At 41.0% G+C, this 18,278-nt stretch overlaps 1 protein-coding gene across 1 annotated transcript; it reads left to right on the top strand.

Moving 5' to 3' along the window:
* The first annotated feature begins 4,643 nt into the window (after positions 1-4,643).
* On the top strand, positions 4,644-14,880 carry LOC104948378 (LON peptidase N-terminal domain and RING finger protein 3-like). Its single transcript, XM_010774569.1, has 12 exons — positions 4,644-5,473; positions 9,581-9,699; positions 9,807-9,929; positions 10,317-10,433; positions 10,532-10,712; positions 10,805-10,883; positions 11,062-11,176; positions 11,626-11,747; positions 12,286-12,444; positions 13,144-13,306; positions 13,397-13,546; positions 14,097-14,880. Exons 1-12 carry the CDS (start codon positions 4,786-4,788, stop codon positions 14,253-14,255), a joined length of 2,175 nt encoding a protein of 724 aa, XP_010772871.1. The 5' UTR covers positions 4,644-4,785; the 3' UTR covers positions 14,256-14,880.
* The last annotated feature ends 3,398 nt before the right edge of the window (positions 14,881-18,278 follow it).

Here is an 18,278-nt window from a genome sequence, read left to right as displayed (position 1 = left end):
TCAGAATGACGTGGTAAATTTTATTATTTTTCACGTTCACTAAGCGGAGTAGGGAAGGATAAGAAGTTCGCATGGACTACTTTTTGATTTTCAGAGAGACAACGTACTCCAGCGTGACAAATGAGTTGAGCGTTACGCCACACCGCAGGAACAATGAGGCTCAGCCCGATTGCACGGTGCGATCGGAGGCTGCTTATCGCCGACCGGATATCCAAAACGCTACTCCAGCCTAATGAACATCCGAACTACACGAGGGCCAACTATGCGGTTTAAGGAAAAACGTATTAAGGTTTGTTGACACGGAGAATAGCGTACGAAGGTAGGCGAGCAAAAAAAAGATTTTGTTTTACAAGGGTAGGTGCGCGGTTGCGTGGTTCGGCCAGAGTAGTGCGAAGAAGCGAAGTACAAACTGATAAAAGTGACACACCAAAAAGACAACAAACTTGTCAGTCACTGCGAATCAAGCCACGAGGTCATATTAGCATGGGCGACTTGTGAGTAGGTCACTCTCGATGCAAGGCGCCACGCTTTTTATTCACGCTAATTTAACCAAATTGAAGAAAAAATTGCGGCGAGTAAAAGAGAGAGAGGAGAGGACATTAATGGTCAATTAGAGATAGATTGCGCAGATATTCAGGGCCGGATTATATAATATCGGAATATTTTTTTATTGTCGTTATTGTACTTTTTGTCAATACTTATGAATGATACTTGTCGTTTTTGTTCGCTATGTCAATTTTCCCCCCTCGTACACTAATCATTTTATAAGGTGTTTCTTTTTAGATTTAGACAAAAGTCAAGACACCCGCACAGTAGTACCCACACTACTCTACATAGGTATCTAAGAATAAGTAAAACGGGAGAGTTTCACGTGGTCCTAACTCGGTACACATGTTAGATATCAATTGGTTTCTTAGACAGGTTTCCCCTTGTACGGGGGAACCTGGGGGACCTACTAAATCCAGGTGGGGTGAATATTAAAAAAACGGTGAAATGGGGACGAATGGATATACGGCACTCGACGGTAATAGCTCGGGGAAGTAACATTGTCAGCACCCATAATGACTACATACAGCATACCCTCACAGATCTTGTAAGGTGACATCGTATGTAATTACCCGTTTGGGATTTATAAACGTCGTCAGATATTTTGGAGTCGATGGGTGTGTCGTGGGTTTTCTTTTAGAACTTCGTGACCATGCGGTCGTAAAAATGCGCTCGTCGCAACGACGGTTTAGCAACGACCCCGGCTTCGACAACCAGGGAAGGAGACGACCCCCCCGTACGCTATAATCGACTCCTACTGACGCGTAGGGTTTATGCGTACGAAGTGCCACCTTCCTTGTTCCGACTCTTCAAAAAAAACAACCTACGTTAAGTTTACTGTACCCTCTACTAAAGGAGCAGTAGAAACACAACTCGCGGATAAGGTAAACAGCAAGTACCCAATCGGCAATCCCAATCGTCGTGACCAATAATGAATTTAGTCCCTACCCCGTTGAACCTACCACCGACCCGGGTGGTATTACATCACATGACGTGGTCCCGACGTATAAAGTGAAATATTGTGTGGTGTGTGTTGTGTGTGTGTGCGCGTGTGCGTGTGGTGTGCGTGTGTGTGTCGTGTTAAGGTACAACGATACCATTAATAATTGTTTATATGATTCAGACTGTAGAAGTAACTGTAAAAAGTTAGAAATACCCTTGTAGGAGATTATTTCCGAGTGATTCGGTTATGAGTCAAGTGTATTCTATCAATAAATTAAAAATGTTTACGGTACACGCCATAACGTTGTCAATAAATTGTCACTCTTATTTTAATAAATTTTTGATAACTTTCGTGCCTTTTACACCACGTAATTCTAATTGGTAATTTCTACTGCTCATTTGTACCTTAGTACTTGGTGATTAGTGTTGTAATCAACAGTTGAATTGGATTCTATGGACATCGGAACAGAGACGTAAGGAGGAATAAGGTGTGTATCTCCCTTACAGGTGGTCCAGTGGACGGTCGCGAGACGACAAGGAGTCGGTGGCGAGAGGGAGGGTGAGCTTTTAATAACTTAATTTTCGCATATAATTAGTATGATATTGTGCCGTCGCCAGGCAACTGTCAGAACAAAGTAGACTAAAGTATTTTTTGTTTTAAGAACAAAATCTTATCAATTGAACAAAGCGGTTGAGTACTATTTATCTTTGAACTTCGAACATTTCCGCTAATTAATTTAATTCTCCTTAACACAACAGTGTCGTACGTATTGTCTGTCGGCCACAAAGAAACACTAACGAAGGGGCCTCTATGGTATTAGAATATTATGTGTGTTTTGCGTAGTAACTTAATATAACGGGATAAACCGACCAGACTTGCTCATGCTATTTCATATATATGGTATAAACAAAAAATCCTTAATGCCAACATTTAAATTACGACTCACCGGCGTTTTTCATCCTCTACCCCCCGCCACGTTTAAACAAGGAGATAGGCCGACTGATTTAGCTATGAAAGATGGGCTACATGATGATGGTATCCATCGGTCCTACGAAACCGTCACAAGGTAAGCAAGACAAGGGAAAGACTACGCCACTGGGGTCCAATACACTCAGTGCTCAAACAACTAAAGGTAACGACACGACGCCACCCACCGCCGCCACCACCAACCTTTATTATGTTGTTGGTGCAACTGGCACTTTATGTTGAACTGTTTATTGTTTTGGCCAAGGTTATTGAGAGAGTTGGACTGAAATTTATTAGATTTTTTAAATCAACTGTTGGTAAATCAACAAAGTCTGTTATGGCCTCTGAAGCAACAGAGAGATGTTTTCTAATAGTCAGGGTTTCCAATGTTCTGAATGTACTTGAAAGTATTGTGTTATACTTAAAAAACAAAGTGTTATAGTTTACAGAAGGTCTACCTACCTATAGGCTACCTGAATCTCTGAAATGTACTATATTCCTAAATATGCTATTGCTACACTTTATGGCAAAAATTGCACTTTTCTGTTGGTCTTGGTTAAGTACATCCTTGAAAAAAATAAACAATGTTTTGTTGCTTAAGCTTATGTATTCAGTCATTATTCAATGGTATACTAAAATCCATGTGAAAAAAATTGCTTCTCACTGTTCTCAGGTCAAATATTTATATGTGATTAAAAATGCGATTAATTGCGATTAATTAATTACAAAGTCTGTAATTAATTAGATTAATTTTTTTAATCGAGTCCCGGCCCTAATAATTATCATATGAAGATGTGCCTCGGAAATAAATGTTTACATAAATTGTGACCAAACCGTTTGAGACCCACTGAGATAACTTAGACTAAAGTTAACTATCTAAACACTCAGAGAGTCCTTTAGCTCAGTGGTTCTCAGCTGGTGGGTCGCGACCCAAAAGTGGGTTGCGGACCCGTTTCGAGTGGGTCCCAGATGTGTGAATGAAGAAATGTTCTAATGCTGTGCATGTAGTAGGCGTTGGACTGGAAGTACCGCAGACCATAAACGGTTTTGAAAACTTCTGTCATGTAGTGATCATCTTCTTAATAAAACATCTTTGCCAATGTTTTTTCGATTCTTCTGGCCAATCAGAATCAAGATTGTTGCCGGAAGTCCCCACAGAGAATAACTTTGCGGTAGAACTATTCTTTATACATCCATGGGTACAACTTCAGATAAAAATGAACACATAAAATAAATATGACCCCCGGTTTGATGATTGACATGTCACAGAACAATGGGGGCTATCTACCCTTACCCACAATTTAAAATAATTCACACTGACTATCTCCTCTTTGCTCTTCTCTCCGTGTGGAGCAGCAAGTTTAGCTTCAGAACTAAGTGAAATACAAACAATGGCATCAAATATTATTAAAATGTCATGTAGTAATATATGTATTTATTTTCTTCTCAGAGTGTACCAGAATGCGTAGTTTATATGTTAGTATTTCTAAAAATCTCCAGGGGGAGAATCCCCCCAGACCCCCCTGCTGGGGTTGGGTTTTCAGCTTGTGTGACTTTATGTTATACAGTTCAGCTTTGATTCCATCATCTCATTAAACTTTTTTAAAAGCATGCTTTAATTCTGTGATGGGATATGCACTGTACTTCACTTTAATCAATATTGTATGAGCCTATACTACTGCACATTTTTTTGTTGAATAGATTTGAGTGGTTCAAAATTCCGGGTCGCGATCTATTGACTAAGGAAAAAGTGGGTCCCGAGGCCTGACCAGTTGAGAACCACACTAACTGACTCCACCGTACCCCATTTAATTTTACTTTTTTATAGTAGGCCTGTGTCCCCTGTGCAGTTAAGGGTCATTCCATTGCACAGCAGAGTCAAAACTTGGGAAACAAATAATATCATATTATTATTAAAAATGAATTACACTGAATAACTTCCTGAAATGTGACACCACTTAATTATTGAGTAGAAAACCCCCCAGCTCAGTGCCCTAGGATTTGGATGCCCCCCCCCCCTCGGACTCCCACACTGACCCGCCAACTGTTCAATACATTCCCGCATGCAGGTCAGAAAGGCTCCGGCCGCCGACACTGAAACTGTTTGCAGAGTGTTTTGTAACCGGTTTCCAAAACGTCCAATCAGAACAGCTGATCGGCGTCACATGACGCATATTTTACGTAACCGTTTTTTTTCCTCCTGCGACGTTCCATTGAGAATAATATGGACCTTCCAGGACTACATCATGAGCCAGCACTGTAGTCAGCCAGTACTTCCAGCAGCAGACGAGTGACCAGACATTGGTTAGGGACTTCTGAAACTGTTGGTCATGAGGACAGATAGTGAGAGTATGCTTCAGCTTGCAGCGGAGGCTTTCCAGTCGAAAAACTTCGACCTAGCTGCAGATATCTACGAGTGCCAACTAGCGGGTCTGAGAGATTCAGGAAGCCGGCGGCAGGAGCTGATGGTCAAGCGGGCTGACGCGCTCTCTTTCGGGGGCAAATTCTCCGAAGCTCTAGATATGTACCGACAAGCCTCGGAGACAGACAGACTTGGACCGGTTCACCTGAGCAACCTCATAGACTACCTGGCGAGTAATATCAGAAGGCAAGCCGGGGGGCACAGGATTCCGAGCAGGGCAGGTGAGGCAGGGGCGGAGGCGGGATGCCCGGGAGTCGGTGCTACAGGTTTCGAACAGTTCTCCTGCCGGATATGTCTGAGCTTTCTGTTCGAACCGGTGACTCTGCCGTGCGGACACTGCTTCTGCAAGAAGTGTCTGGAGAGGGAGAGGGAGAGGAAGGAGAAGGAGCGGCCGGGGGTCTGCAGAGAGTGCCGGGCCAGCACCGGGGAAGAGGAGGTCCAGAGTTACCGGGTCAACGTGGTGCTTAGCAACCTGCTGGCCAAGTGGTTCCCGACCCCACACCAGGCCGGCCGGCTGCGGCGGGAGGGCAACGCTCTGTACGTCGAGAGGAGGCTGGAGGCAGCGCTGGAGAAATACAACCAAGCCATAATGATAGGTAGGACAACCATTGACTTGTGTTTTTGAAGAAAGTGTTACAAAGTGACGTTAGTTAACAGAACATTTTCTGCTGCGTATGTGCCTTGGCTAAATAAGCTACTTTAACCTGTTTGTTTAACTGTTTCCCTAAGAGTAGCCTACATTGTGCTACTGCGTATGTCACTATGCAAAAATATCTTTGCCTCTAACTTCATGTTTTTACTTTTACTCTTCAGTATTACACGTTGTTTTGCTACATGTAGAATGTTAGTTGACACACCATTGAGCCACAACATCTCTGTTATAAAATGACTGTTTCATAAGTGTGTTACACAGTGTGTGAGTAGCTGCCTCTGCCACAGAGCCATGTGTTGGATAACACCGTTATGTAGGCTGGGCTAGTAAACCAAACATTGCGTAAGCACGTAACCCGCCCCCCTCAGCTCCCTCATTGTGTAACGTCAAACAATGACTCAGGGAGATGTGGTCAAGGCTAATATTGCAGGTCACACCACTAGGAAAACAGCCCTACGGGGGTTTCATATTGGCAGAGGTGGTAATGACACAGGTGAACTGTGACCTACAGACGGGATTTTGAGTACAGAAATACCCTTTAATAGACACAGATATAATATATATTTTAGGATCAATACTCTGGAATAGAGCAGTCTCTGTCACTGACTGTACATGTTGGTTGTGTAATTTTAAACATCAAACATATTTTTGTTGTACTGTTTAAGCGTTTATCAATCTAAATGATACTTACTAAAGATAACTCATTGTGAACAATTTAATGTAGGAACTATTTGTCTTTCATCCAACCATATCTCCGCGCAGAAGAAAGCAAAGCATGCATTTGCATACTCACTCTTTGACAGGTGTAGTTGGTTAGAGATAAACAGTTCCTTTATGAAACTGGAAAATCAGGAAACAGGTTAAATGTAACTTTTTTGAGAGGTGAAATGTCCCTTCTAAAGCCTTGTTTGATAGAGACGGTGGCCCATGCATTGGGGCTCATTCCCCACTGCAGGTGACCTGGGTTTGAATCCAACCTAAGGGCAATCTAACTTCCAGCTGATGCTGCAGCGGAGATGCTCAGACACCAACAATGCTGCTTAGTTAATCTGCGTTGCTCCCAAAGGCATAGAATCAGATTGTTCTGGTATTTGTCCAGAATCTTAATTTGCACCAACATGCTATTAAAAGTGATCCTGTGTGTTTGGGAAAGCTGATTTGATAAATAATGAGTCACACAGAGTGATATAACTGGCTTCAAACTGCAATGACTTGCAGAATTATCCTTTGAATCTGGAGGGGTGAATGGCTGCTCCATTAACTGCGTCACTCTGACTCATTTGTGGTTATAACCAGTGTTGGGCAAGTTACTTAAAAAAAGTAACTAGTTATAGTTACTGCTCTCAAAAAAGTAACTAATTACTTTATTAGTTACTCAATTATAAAAGTAACTAGTAACTTTACTTTAAAAAATAATAACAATAAAAATACAAGTTTTTGAGTTGTTTTTTGCTGACTAGTTCTCTGAAGGCATGCAACAGACTGGACCGTTGCGATGGGCAGCATGTCCTCAACAACATACCTGGCAATCAATCTGTTTAGTTGACTCTGGGTGACATGTGGCGTTTTTTGGCTGTTTAGATTGTGTTGCTCCATCTGGGTCACTGCCGGTCGTTGAGACGGTGGGGTCTTTGGCGACTTGTTTTATAGCCCAATGTACATTACTTAGGTGCTTCAGGAGATTGGCATTGCTGTTTTTCGATGTGGACAATGCTTTCTGTCCTGCACACAGTTTACCTTTTACCTTAATATTTTTTGCGTCCTTTATCCCCACAAATTNACTTTACTTTAAAAATAATAACAATAAAAATACAAGGGTTTGTGTTGTTCTGGCACAGTAAGAGAAAAGACAACTCCCCATCATTGAAGCGCTGCTGCTCTCGCTGATACTTGCATCTGCCATTGTGTGTGTGTGTGCTGGTGGTGAGCGTGGCCGTGTGTGCGTGTGTGTGTGTTAGCCTGGTGTTAGCATTAGCAAGTGTTCGTGTGTGTGTATTTTCCCCATAAGGCAAGACCCGCCCAACTCTGTCTCTGTTTGGCTTACCCTGAAATGTTATCCCGCGTTAACCAATCATCACTCCTCTCTGGTTACTTTCACTTTTCCAAGGTGCTGTGAGAGGACATCGCTGTATTCGCCATCCGCAGGGAGATTCGGTTCAGTTCCATCACATAATGTAACGCAGTGTAACGCACCCATTTAAATCATAATAACTATAACGGCGTTACTTAATGGGAATATGTAACTAGTAACGCTATTAGTTACCGCAAAAAGTAGTTGCGTTACTTTGTAACGCGTTAGTCCCAACACTGGTTATAACTAAAGGCAAAGGAACACTTGCTTCGCTAAAGAAGGTAGGCTACAGATTCATTTGCAACCCTAATCAACTTGCTAGTACTTGCAGAATCGTTGCCTATATTATTCTTTCATCTATATATTGGAAATGAAATATAAAGATGTGTCGATATTTGGCGAAGATATATACTTTTGTGTATGTGTGCGCGCAATCCCTTTGTGGGGGGGGAATTAATTTATCATCCTAAAATGATGCGATTCAATTTATAACTGGTGAATTTCTTATTTTATGTTACATTTATATTTTAGAGTTCCTTTTAAAGTTGGATCTGGATTAATAATTGTTCTTCTAACCAATTTTTACAAGGGAAACTAAACTATTTTAGGTGTGTAAAATAATCTCCTCCCATCACACACTGTTTTTATTTCATGGTGTAAAATGCATCCTCTGATTCCCACATGCTGCGCATTTGCATACAAATTTCTAGTTATGAAGCCTAACATGTGGGTGACCTTGATATTGCTGCATGGTTTTGTGAGGCAGCACTTTTCTTTCATAACCTGTTTTATAATGTGGAAACTGATTAATTCAAACATTCTTCCTTTCATGTAACTCTGATTCTTGTATCACCAGCGACTTCAGCTTTGTAGTAGGGCTGGTCGATTATGGCAAAAATCATAATCTCGATTATTTGGGTCAATAATTGATATCACGATTATTAAAAACGATTATCCATTTACTTTGAAAACCATCAATTTATTGAAAAAAAAAATGTGAACAGTATGTTTTTAACAATTGATTACCCTCAACTTTAAGTATAATTCAACTGAAAAACCAATAATAATAATAATAATAAAAAAGGACGTGGTAGATGAGGCCATGCTTTCTTTTCTTTTTTTATTCTGCAGTGTGTTGTGAAACAGTTGCGTCAGTATTGGGGTCACTAAACTGACTGGGTATGTCATGGTTTTAAGCTGATAGAAATAATTGACTAGTTCATTGACAGAATACAAATTTACACTATATTGATATTATATCAACTATTTCAATAGTATAAAAAGCAAAAATGCCCAAACTTTAATGTGGAAATATACTGTTTCTCTCAGTTCTAAACTGTAAATGGAGCATCAAAAGCAATGTAAAGACCTGCATGGACTCTTTAATAATGACACATATATTTCAGAACATACAGTGTTGCAGTGGTGACGGATTCTTTTAGGGCGGCCTGGAAGTTAGCACAGCAGGGGCTCCCTCGACAAAAGGCCAATGGGTTTTTCGCCTAAGTTAAAGGCGGACTCATGTTCGGCGTGATGCTGTTTAGTCACTTGTTGGCAACCTTTTTTCTTATGACACATAGCAGCTTTAGACATTGCCCAGTGGCGAATTTACCGACATATTCTATGTCGTAGAAACATTTAAAAAATCTCTTAAGCTTGTTTTAACATAGCTTTTTTCCCAGGAATCTAACCAAAAACTCAACATTTAAAAACGTTGACTTTAAGACAAGGGAAGAGGTCAAATGCAAACTTATTTCCAGGTTTAGACTCATTCCTGGTTTAGTCTTGTGCAGCCACATGGCATGCCAATTGTTTGGCCACAGCTAGGTGTCTTGCGTTCATTGTGGTGACTCTTTTGGGCCATGGTGTTTGCCCCATCGGAAGGCCGGTAGTCCTAAAATGCTATATAATTCCTGAACCACTCTATTCTCTTGTAACAATCTACCTATGGTTACTAACTGTCCCTTCTCTTCTCCACAGCACCCATGGACCACATACTGTTCAGTAACCGCTCCCAGATTCACTCCAGTCTGAGACACCATGAAAAGGCTCTGAGAGATGCAGAGATGACCTGCAGACTCAGGCCTCACTGGTCCAAGGTACGGCCCACAGATTGATCCGCATTATTAAACCGGTTTATGTTAGTGAAATGCAAACCGCTCTTGCGTGTGGTTGGATAAGTGATGTGTGTTCCACCCTACTGCAGGGTCATATCCGTAAGGCGCAGGCTTTGGTGTCTCTGGGCAGGACGGAGGAGGCTCTGAGGGAGAACCTGCTATGTCTGTCCATAGAGCCCGACTGCAGACTGGCAAAGACCGAGGCTCACAAGGTGAGCACAACTTTATAGAGCACACCCACAGATACATATCAATTCAAAACATATTTATTCCATCTTTCATTCATCATGTCATGTATTTCAAACGTTTCCTATTAGATTTATTATAGATTATATTTATTTTTCACTGATGAGAATAACGTAATTTAAAAAAAAAAAGAATTATTAGAAAAAGAAAAAATGTAGACCTTTTTGTTCATGTATGAATGTATATAATTTGAAGGACCCCACAGTCATATTCAGTGTCAAACATTTGTCTTTTTTTTGTGTAGTATTTTTGAAAGGAGAACACGACACACTGCATCAGCAAAGAGCATATATTATAATATTGTTTTAAATGTCAGCAGAATAATCACATCACTGTTTATTGTCTTCTCTCAGCTCCTCAGTGATCTCCTGGCTCCGGTTGCAGATCAGGTCCCTGAACACATCTCCGACTACAGCAACATACTTTCTTTTAGAGCTCACATCAAGAACAGCATCACCACGCCCTCCCAGGTAAGAGCTGATCCACCTCCAGCTGGCAGCAGTTATATAAACAAAAACACTGAGGGGACATGAGGATTCATTATCTTCTCCTTCCATCTGTCTCTTAGATGTTCAGTCTCAGCCTCATGTCTCTGGCACCTGAGAGATCAGACGTTGGTGACGGCAAAGGTCAGATGAAGCCTGAAGTCAGGAGTCCGGACCACAGTTTCCACCTTAAAAGAAAATGGAGCAGCACAGAGGAGAAGGGAGGACAGGAGGGAAGAGAAGATCACAAGAGAGCAAAATCTGGTGAGCTTCTTAGTTTGTGCACACACACAAATGCACTCTCTCAAGCAGCAGCAAGTGTGTCTTATCTTGTATGTGATCATGTCTCCATTTAGAGCCAGCGGAAGTTAAGAATCTCGTGAGTTCTGGAGATGTCTTGGACCCGACAGATCTGGAGTGTTCTCTTTGTATGAGGTGAGATGTACAGCTTGTAAATCCTTATAGACACCCACCATGCAGTACATCTGAATACTTGATTAATCACATGGGACATTAGGTTTCATGACAGTCGCTCCATTTAAGAATACAATTAAGTAATACTCTTGTCTCTATGGTTTTGACTTATTGTATTTTTCGTGTGTTTTGCACCCAGACTTTTCTACGAGCCGGTGACGACGTCGTGCGGTCACACGTTCTGTCTTCGCTGTCTGGAGCGATGTATGGACCACAACCCAAAGTGTCCGCTCTGTAAAGAGGAGCTCTCAGAGGTAATATTCCCCTTCCAACAATGTTATCTAAACTTGATTCAGTATATTAGCACTAAAACCATGTCAACATCATAACTCAGAGTATCTATTTTCCCTAATGTAAACCATTGACTTCACTGTAGAACTCATTGGGGTTATTTGATATGAGGTAGCATGGTGCCAGAGATTGCTATAGAACTAAAACACTTTGCAATAACATGAATGTAACTGATAGTGGAAATGCCATATTTTCAAAAGGACTTTGGTGCCCAAACTGTGTTTCATTTGGATCAGTTATGTCATGGCTGTTACCTAACCGCTCAATATGGTCATTTTCTGGGCCTCAAACACAAACGGATGATGTCACGAGGCAAAAATGAAAAGCAAGCCTCTACATGGATATTGTTGCAAAATGTTTCTGCAACGATAAATACGTTTCTAAGAGCCTTTTTGTCTTTGTCTCTCCCCAGTTCCTGGTCCAGAGGCAGTACTGTAAGACCGTGCTAATTGAAAAGCTCATCTTGTGGTATTTCCCCTCAGAGCTCAAAGAGAGACAGAAAATCCACCAGGACGAGATGGCTGAGCTCTCCAAGTAAGTGTGTGTCCTCTTCTGCTCTCCAGTGTCTTATCCTCAGGTTTTATTTGACTGTTATCACATATTATCTTCTCACAGATTATGGTTCACAGTGGACTGACATAGCTCTGTGAATATCATGTACTGTTGTTTGACCCACTGACCTACAATGTGACACACTGATCTCTCAGCGTGCGTCACCTCAGGCCTCCAGTGTCCCCTTACTGAAGCCAATGATTCTCTTCTCCTATTTAGCCAGTATTTTTTTTTTGTTGCTTTTTACATGTCGCCTTAAGATTAGTTTTGAGGAATGATGCAACAAAGTTTGAGCAGTTGTTCCTAGATTGAGGACATATTACGCTCATTTTTAGGTTCATATTAGTTGTGTCTCTACTGTGACATGTCTACACGCTTTAATGTTCAAAAAGCTCTTTATTTTTCTCATGCTGCCTGTGTTGCAGCACCTCTTTTCACCCTCCGTCTGTATATATACATGTTCTTGTACCTGCTGTGCACCCCGTTAAACCTTTGGTCCTTTCTTCTTGTCTCTCCACAGTCTGAACAAGAACGTGCCTATATTTGTGTGCACCATGGCCTTCCCCACTGTGCCGTGCCCTCTCCATATCTTCGAGCCCTGCTACAGGCTGATGATCCGCCGCTGCATCGAGGCGGGAACCAACTGCTTTGGCATGTGTCTGGGAAACGACCTCAAAGGGTCAGTGTTGGAAACTACCTCTGTGTAATTGGTTATTAGGTCTTTAATGGCGCATTTACACTGCAGGCCTCGCTCGGCCTTGCTCGGTTTGGTTAGGCCTTATTAGGCCCGGCTCACTTTAATGCTGCGCTCACATTACAGTTTAGGAACTGGGGTAGTTACTATAGTAACGCAGTGTAGGTGGGGCGATCGGCTTTTTGGCGGGCGGAGCGACGCTGCATACAACTGCTGTGACGTCATCTTCAACGCGACACAACTCACAAAACACACAACAACAATGGAGGATGTGGAAGCCATCGTGTCCTTGCTTCTTGGTATGTGGTTTTTTCTTCTTAGGTTCACTGTTTTCAAAAATGCTGCAAGTGTCCCTTAATATATGCGACACTAGGGATTAAGTCGCGCGAGAATTGTGACGATTCTCTCTGACCAATCAGCAGTCGCCACTAGTTTAGCATATTCCGCCCGGTTGTTGGCCCCGCTTGTTGGCCTCGATAGAACCACGATTTAGTCGGGCCAGAAAAAAGGTGAAAAAGTAGCCCCGGGCCAAAACTAGGCCAAGTGGAAGCGCAACAAAAAACGGGCCCCGCACGGCTCGGCACGCTTAAAGCGAGCTCCGCACTGCAGTGTGAATGCGCCATAAAACACATGTATAAAGCTGTGTATCCATACTGATGATGACATTTCTCCATCTGCCTCCAGGTTTGCAGACTACGGGTGCTTGTTGGAGATTCGGGATGTGCAGTTCTTCTCCGACGGCCGCTCAGTTGTGGACACCATCGGCATGCGGAGGTTTAAAGTCATCCAGCACCGCGAGAGGGACGGATACAACACAGCTGATATAGAGTACCTGGAGGATGTAAAGGTATGAAGGGGAAAGGGAGAGGATTGAGAAGTAAAGCTTGATAGATAATTACTAGAATAGGTTAATCTAACTCAAATGGTGTGTGTGTAGGTGGAGGGCGTGGCGGAGCGTGAGCTGCAGTCTCTCCACGACTCGGTGTACGACCAGGCCCTGGTGTGGGTCAACTCCCTGAAGAAGGAGCAGAGGGAACGCATTGAAGGTCACTTTGGACCCATGCCTCAGAAAGACTCTAAACTTCAGGTAAACCCAAACACAATTGACAAAGGCACAACGAAGATATTCATACTTCTTTCAAATGTGTCTTATATTTCAATGAAAATCAACCACTGAAACCATGTTTTAGACTTATACTATTAAATCCAATAATAGTAAGATACTATACTATTAAATCCAATAATAGTATGATACTATCAAATCTGATAATTGTAACTATACGATCCGATGCTATATGATTCGATAATATACAATACGATAATTTATGAGATAAAACCTTCAACAGCTCAATTGACAGATCAAGTCAGAATGTTTTTATTTCCCTATCTCTATTTGCACATCAACAAGGACAAATATTTGTGTCCAAACACGGAAACAGACATTCATCAAAACACCACAATCCCTGAAGGCAATATCCTCAATGGCCTTTTAACGTACATTTGTTCTGGGATTAAACTTGTATTTCATCTATAAAATCATAGGGCCCTGTTAAAGCAACCATTATTCTCATAATAAGACCCAAATTGAAACACACCTCCTAATATTTCTCCTTTCTTTGTCTCTCCTCCTCCTTCAGGACAGCCCTAACGGCCCCCTCTGGTGCTGGTGGCTGCTAGCAGTTCTTCCGTTGGAGGGCCGAGCCCAGCTGCCCTTCCTGGCCCTCACCTCTCTGAAGGATCGCCTCAGTGGCATCCGCAAGGTGCTCCTGTTCATGGCCCACAGCAGGCTCCGGTGACATGTTCCACACTCAGCGTTCACCATGCCTCGATAATGCAGTAACCCCCCACCCCTGCAAACAAAACCCCCTCCGCACCGTCCTGCAGTGGACCTGCTGTTCTTCCTCTTTTTGGATGCACATAAAACTGTTGCACCTTCCTTGATGTAGCGCCATGGACTGATCTTCACGTCAAAGATTGTTGATTGTTATACTTCGATATCTTCCAATCGTGACAGCTATGTTCAGACAGGACGGGGAACATCCAAAACGACTGATTCAAAAACAATCTTCAACCTCCATTGTTACATTTCTTGTCGCTGTTACAATGCGCACATAATATAGTGATACGTTTTTGTCCGACAGACAACAAACTGTTGTGGTCATATGTGTTTGTTTCTCCAATGTTGCCTTTTTGGCCTTCCTCCATTTTGGAAGTCTTATGCTCTTCCTCTTGCCTAAATATGGTTGAAAACAACAAACTTTTCAGATTATGATTCCTCCTGTCTGAACATAGTTTCAAAGCAAACTCCTGAGAAAAGACTTACACATTCATGCATGGGGCTAATGTACATTCAAATTCTGCAAGACACCAAGCATGAATTTGCCTTTTTGTGTAAATAAACTCACTTCTGTTGCATCATAATGCTAATTCAGACATAATTCATCGGTATGGCCATATCTAATTGTACACATCTGCAGTTAAACCAATGTGTTTACTTTTCTTTCCCTTTTTACTATAACTGTGAATCTTTTTTTGGGCTGCTATTCTGTCTTCCCTCCGTCATTCTGATCCCTGCCTAACTCCATCTAATGCAGCTGAGTAACATTTTGACAAAGGCGTGCTTTGAGGCATTAGGCGCGTTCACACCGCAGTACTTTTTCCACTTTAGTTCCGAAATGTCGCGTTCACACCAAAAAGAGCCGGAACAAAAATTAGTTAATGAGAACCTTTTTACCCCCTTTTCCGTCCCTGCTAGAGGGCAGGTACTTTCGTGGGAGAAAAAGGTTCCTATGTCTGATTGGCTGGGCGGAATGCAAACCACGCTCCGTAAAACTCCCCAAAAAGTTTTGTGAAGCAGCCATTTTATTATCCTCGCATTAGCATTATTAGCATTAGCCCAGCGCAGAAACACAGAGAGACTAACTTATGGCAACACAAAAGAAAACATGGGAGCGGTTCATGAGAACTAAAGAGTTCTCATGAACTAAGTTCTGTTGAACCTTTGTGGGAAAAGTACTGCGGTGTGAAAGCGTATTGTGTTTTATTCATCAATTTTTGTCTTATTTGTTATCATTATTTATTTGGTGTTATTTATGCATGTAGTGACATTGTTTACATTTGAGAGAAAGGGATGTTGAGCTGCTTATTTTCCAAAGGCTTTAAAAAAAGATATAAACATTTCACCCCATAAATCATCGATAATACCCTGGTATCTGTGGGGTGTAATTACTTTAAAAAAAACACTATTATACAATCATGGGGGGGGACATGGCCGCCATTAAAGCACTGACCAGTAAGCTGTAGTTGGGGGAGGACTCTCTTCCAGGCCTCACCTTTTTAGATCACTGGTGACACAAATCAGTGTTTTTTTTATTTCCCCCCACAATCTGAGACATCTCAAATGTTGACTTATTTGAATCCCCTCTTTATAGCAGAGACACAGTATTGCAGAGAGCAACACCTTGATTTTTGATTCCATTATGTCCTAAATGTATTTATTCTGACTTATTTTGCACTTCCACTTTGAGTAAGGGAAAGAAATGCCTCAACATTTGGATTACCACATAATGAAGTGTATTCTTTTGTGTGGTGAGCATCATGTAGCAGGCCAACTATACTGCGAAAGAGCTCTGATTTGATGACTTTGATTGATGTGTGCTATGAGTAAAGGCCAGTGCCTTCTGTCCACAATGAGAAAGAAGTGTGGAAACTTTTTGTATTAAGTACAACATACATTTGAAGGTTTATTTCCCATTGTTATGGGCATGTATGCATTAAAAGCATGACTTCCACAGTATGGGAATAAAATAACATTTGTGAAAAGGATGTGGTATGAAAACATATTGAGGCCTTGCTGCTGTCTGTGACATGACTGTTTCTACATGGCTAAAGCTAATCTCTGGAAGAATGCAAGAGGTTGATGAGCTTTGCCTTCAAATCTTTGATTTTGTACATGTGTTTGATGTTTCTATCAATAGGGTTTTTTTTGTTTTATAATTGTGTAAATTGTTGTGTAAGCGCACAGAGATTATCAGTCAATTCATCCACATTTATAATTTTCTATTACAATGGCCATGTAATGCTAATAAATGGATCAACGGTTTAAGTGTATACACAATATTTTAATATTTTCCCCATGGATATTTTGTATTTAATTGTCAAATGTTGCAATATGACACCATCAAAACTCAATGCCGAATTATAGTTTATTGTATCATGATGATCTACGACGGAGTATTAGGGCCACACTTAAGGAAAAAAAACTGAGATTTCGAGAATAAAGTCATAGTTACGAGAATAAAGTCGTAATGTTACGAGAATAAAGTAATAATTACGAGATTAAAGTCGTAGTTTCATAAGTCACTTGAGAAGCGGACTTGGAGGAGATTGTCTCCTTTCTGCAGGAGGAAATGACTGGTTCTGGCCGATTACATTATATACAGCATTAGCTATCTTATCCAAAGCGATAATAAGTGGATCTTCGACCAACATGATACAAACTTGATGAAATCAGAATCATATAAGTTACATTCAAGGTTTTCATTAGGTAAAACATTCAAGTGCTTCATCTGTTGCTAGATAAGCCTCCAGTCCTTATTATATATAAGTGCTTTGTTAGTAATTCTATCGCTCGAAAGTGGAGTTCGAAAGAGATGATTTCAGTCTGCGCGTGAAAGATGTGCAAAGCTTTCTGGCTGTCTGATTTCAATGGGAGGTCATTTTCGTTCCCATCTCACAAGGCTATTCGTTCGACTCCTTCTGGTGACAAAGCCTGATACAAGTCTCATCGTTTCTTGTGAAACAACAATCCCTTTGAACAGCTCGTAATGGTAACCAACGAGCCTTGTTAGTCGGCAGAATAGCCATTCCTCTGTGCAGAAAGGAGACAATCTCCTCCAAGTCGTTTGGTTCTTTCTTCTAAATATTGACATAGTTCTTGCACAACCTTTTCAAAGTTCTAATACTTAATATGATTAATTCTGATGCTGGATGTTTGCCAAAAGATTAAGTTATTCGTTATTTGAGAAATCCTAAACTAAAGTATTGTTCTGTCATCATATGTTATTGCTCCATATCAGTTCTCATTTTATTGCAGTGACGTTGCTGTTGTCTCCTTCTCAAGTCGGTTATGAAACTACGGACTTTAATCTCGTAATTATGCTTTTATTCTCGTATATATTACGACTTTATTCTCGTAAATTATTACGACTTGTGTATTCTTCTAACTATGATCTTTATTCGATTATTTATTATGACTTTATCGAAATCTCTCAATTTATTTTTTTCTAAGTTGTGGCCTCGTCGTCTTTAGTAATCAGTGAGTGAAATACAGGGATAGAGGCATGGCTAGAAATGGTGTGATCTGTTGTATTGAGCAAAACACTTCATTAGACATGTTTTTTATAATTTTTTTATTATATCTGAGGACCTATTGCTATTTCCTTAAATTATTGCATGATATGGTGACCTTTAACGAGAGAGTTAATTCATTAAATAGTAAAGAATCCCATGATGCTCAACTTGGGCCGAATGGGAAAGGGTTAAAACATTATCGGTACAGATTTTCAGACAAATGTACTTCCTGAAAGATGATGAAGGGGAAATAACATAAAAATCATGCATCCTCGTTTCTTATTTGTTACAATGTGTGAAAATCTGAAGAAAATAAAAATAGCCAAAAACAGTCCAATGTAATCATGCATTAACGAACTGCTCTTAATATTTTGTCTGGGGATTTTTTCAATTCCAATAACAAAAGTCCAAAGTGTGATCACAAGATTAAGTTTGAGTTTGGATAGATTAATCTATGATATTATAAT

This window comes from Notothenia coriiceps, unplaced genomic scaffold, assembly GCF_000735185.1.
Source record: "Notothenia coriiceps isolate Sejong01 unplaced genomic scaffold, NC01 NC01_scaffold00014287, whole genome shotgun sequence".
NCBI classification, from domain to species: domain Eukaryota; kingdom Metazoa; phylum Chordata; class Actinopteri; order Perciformes; family Nototheniidae; genus Notothenia; species Notothenia coriiceps.
Note: the sequence above shows the minus strand (reverse complement) of the source record. Positions and strands in the feature narration are given on the sequence as shown.

Bases quoted from the DNA above. Each gene is read 5' to 3' on its own strand.
- LOC104948378 (XM_010774569.1), top strand. From the start codon at position 4,786: ATGAGGACAGATAGTGAGAGTATGCTTCAGCTTGCAGCGGAGGCTTTC. The intron at 10,434-10,531 runs GTAAGAGCTGAT...TCTGTCTCTTAG, and splicing joins GCATCACCACGCCCTCCCAG to ATGTTCAGTCTCAGCCTCAT. The intron at 13,307-13,396 runs GTATGAAGGGGA...GTGTGTGTGTAG, and splicing joins AGTACCTGGAGGATGTAAAG to GTGGAGGGCGTGGCGGAGCG.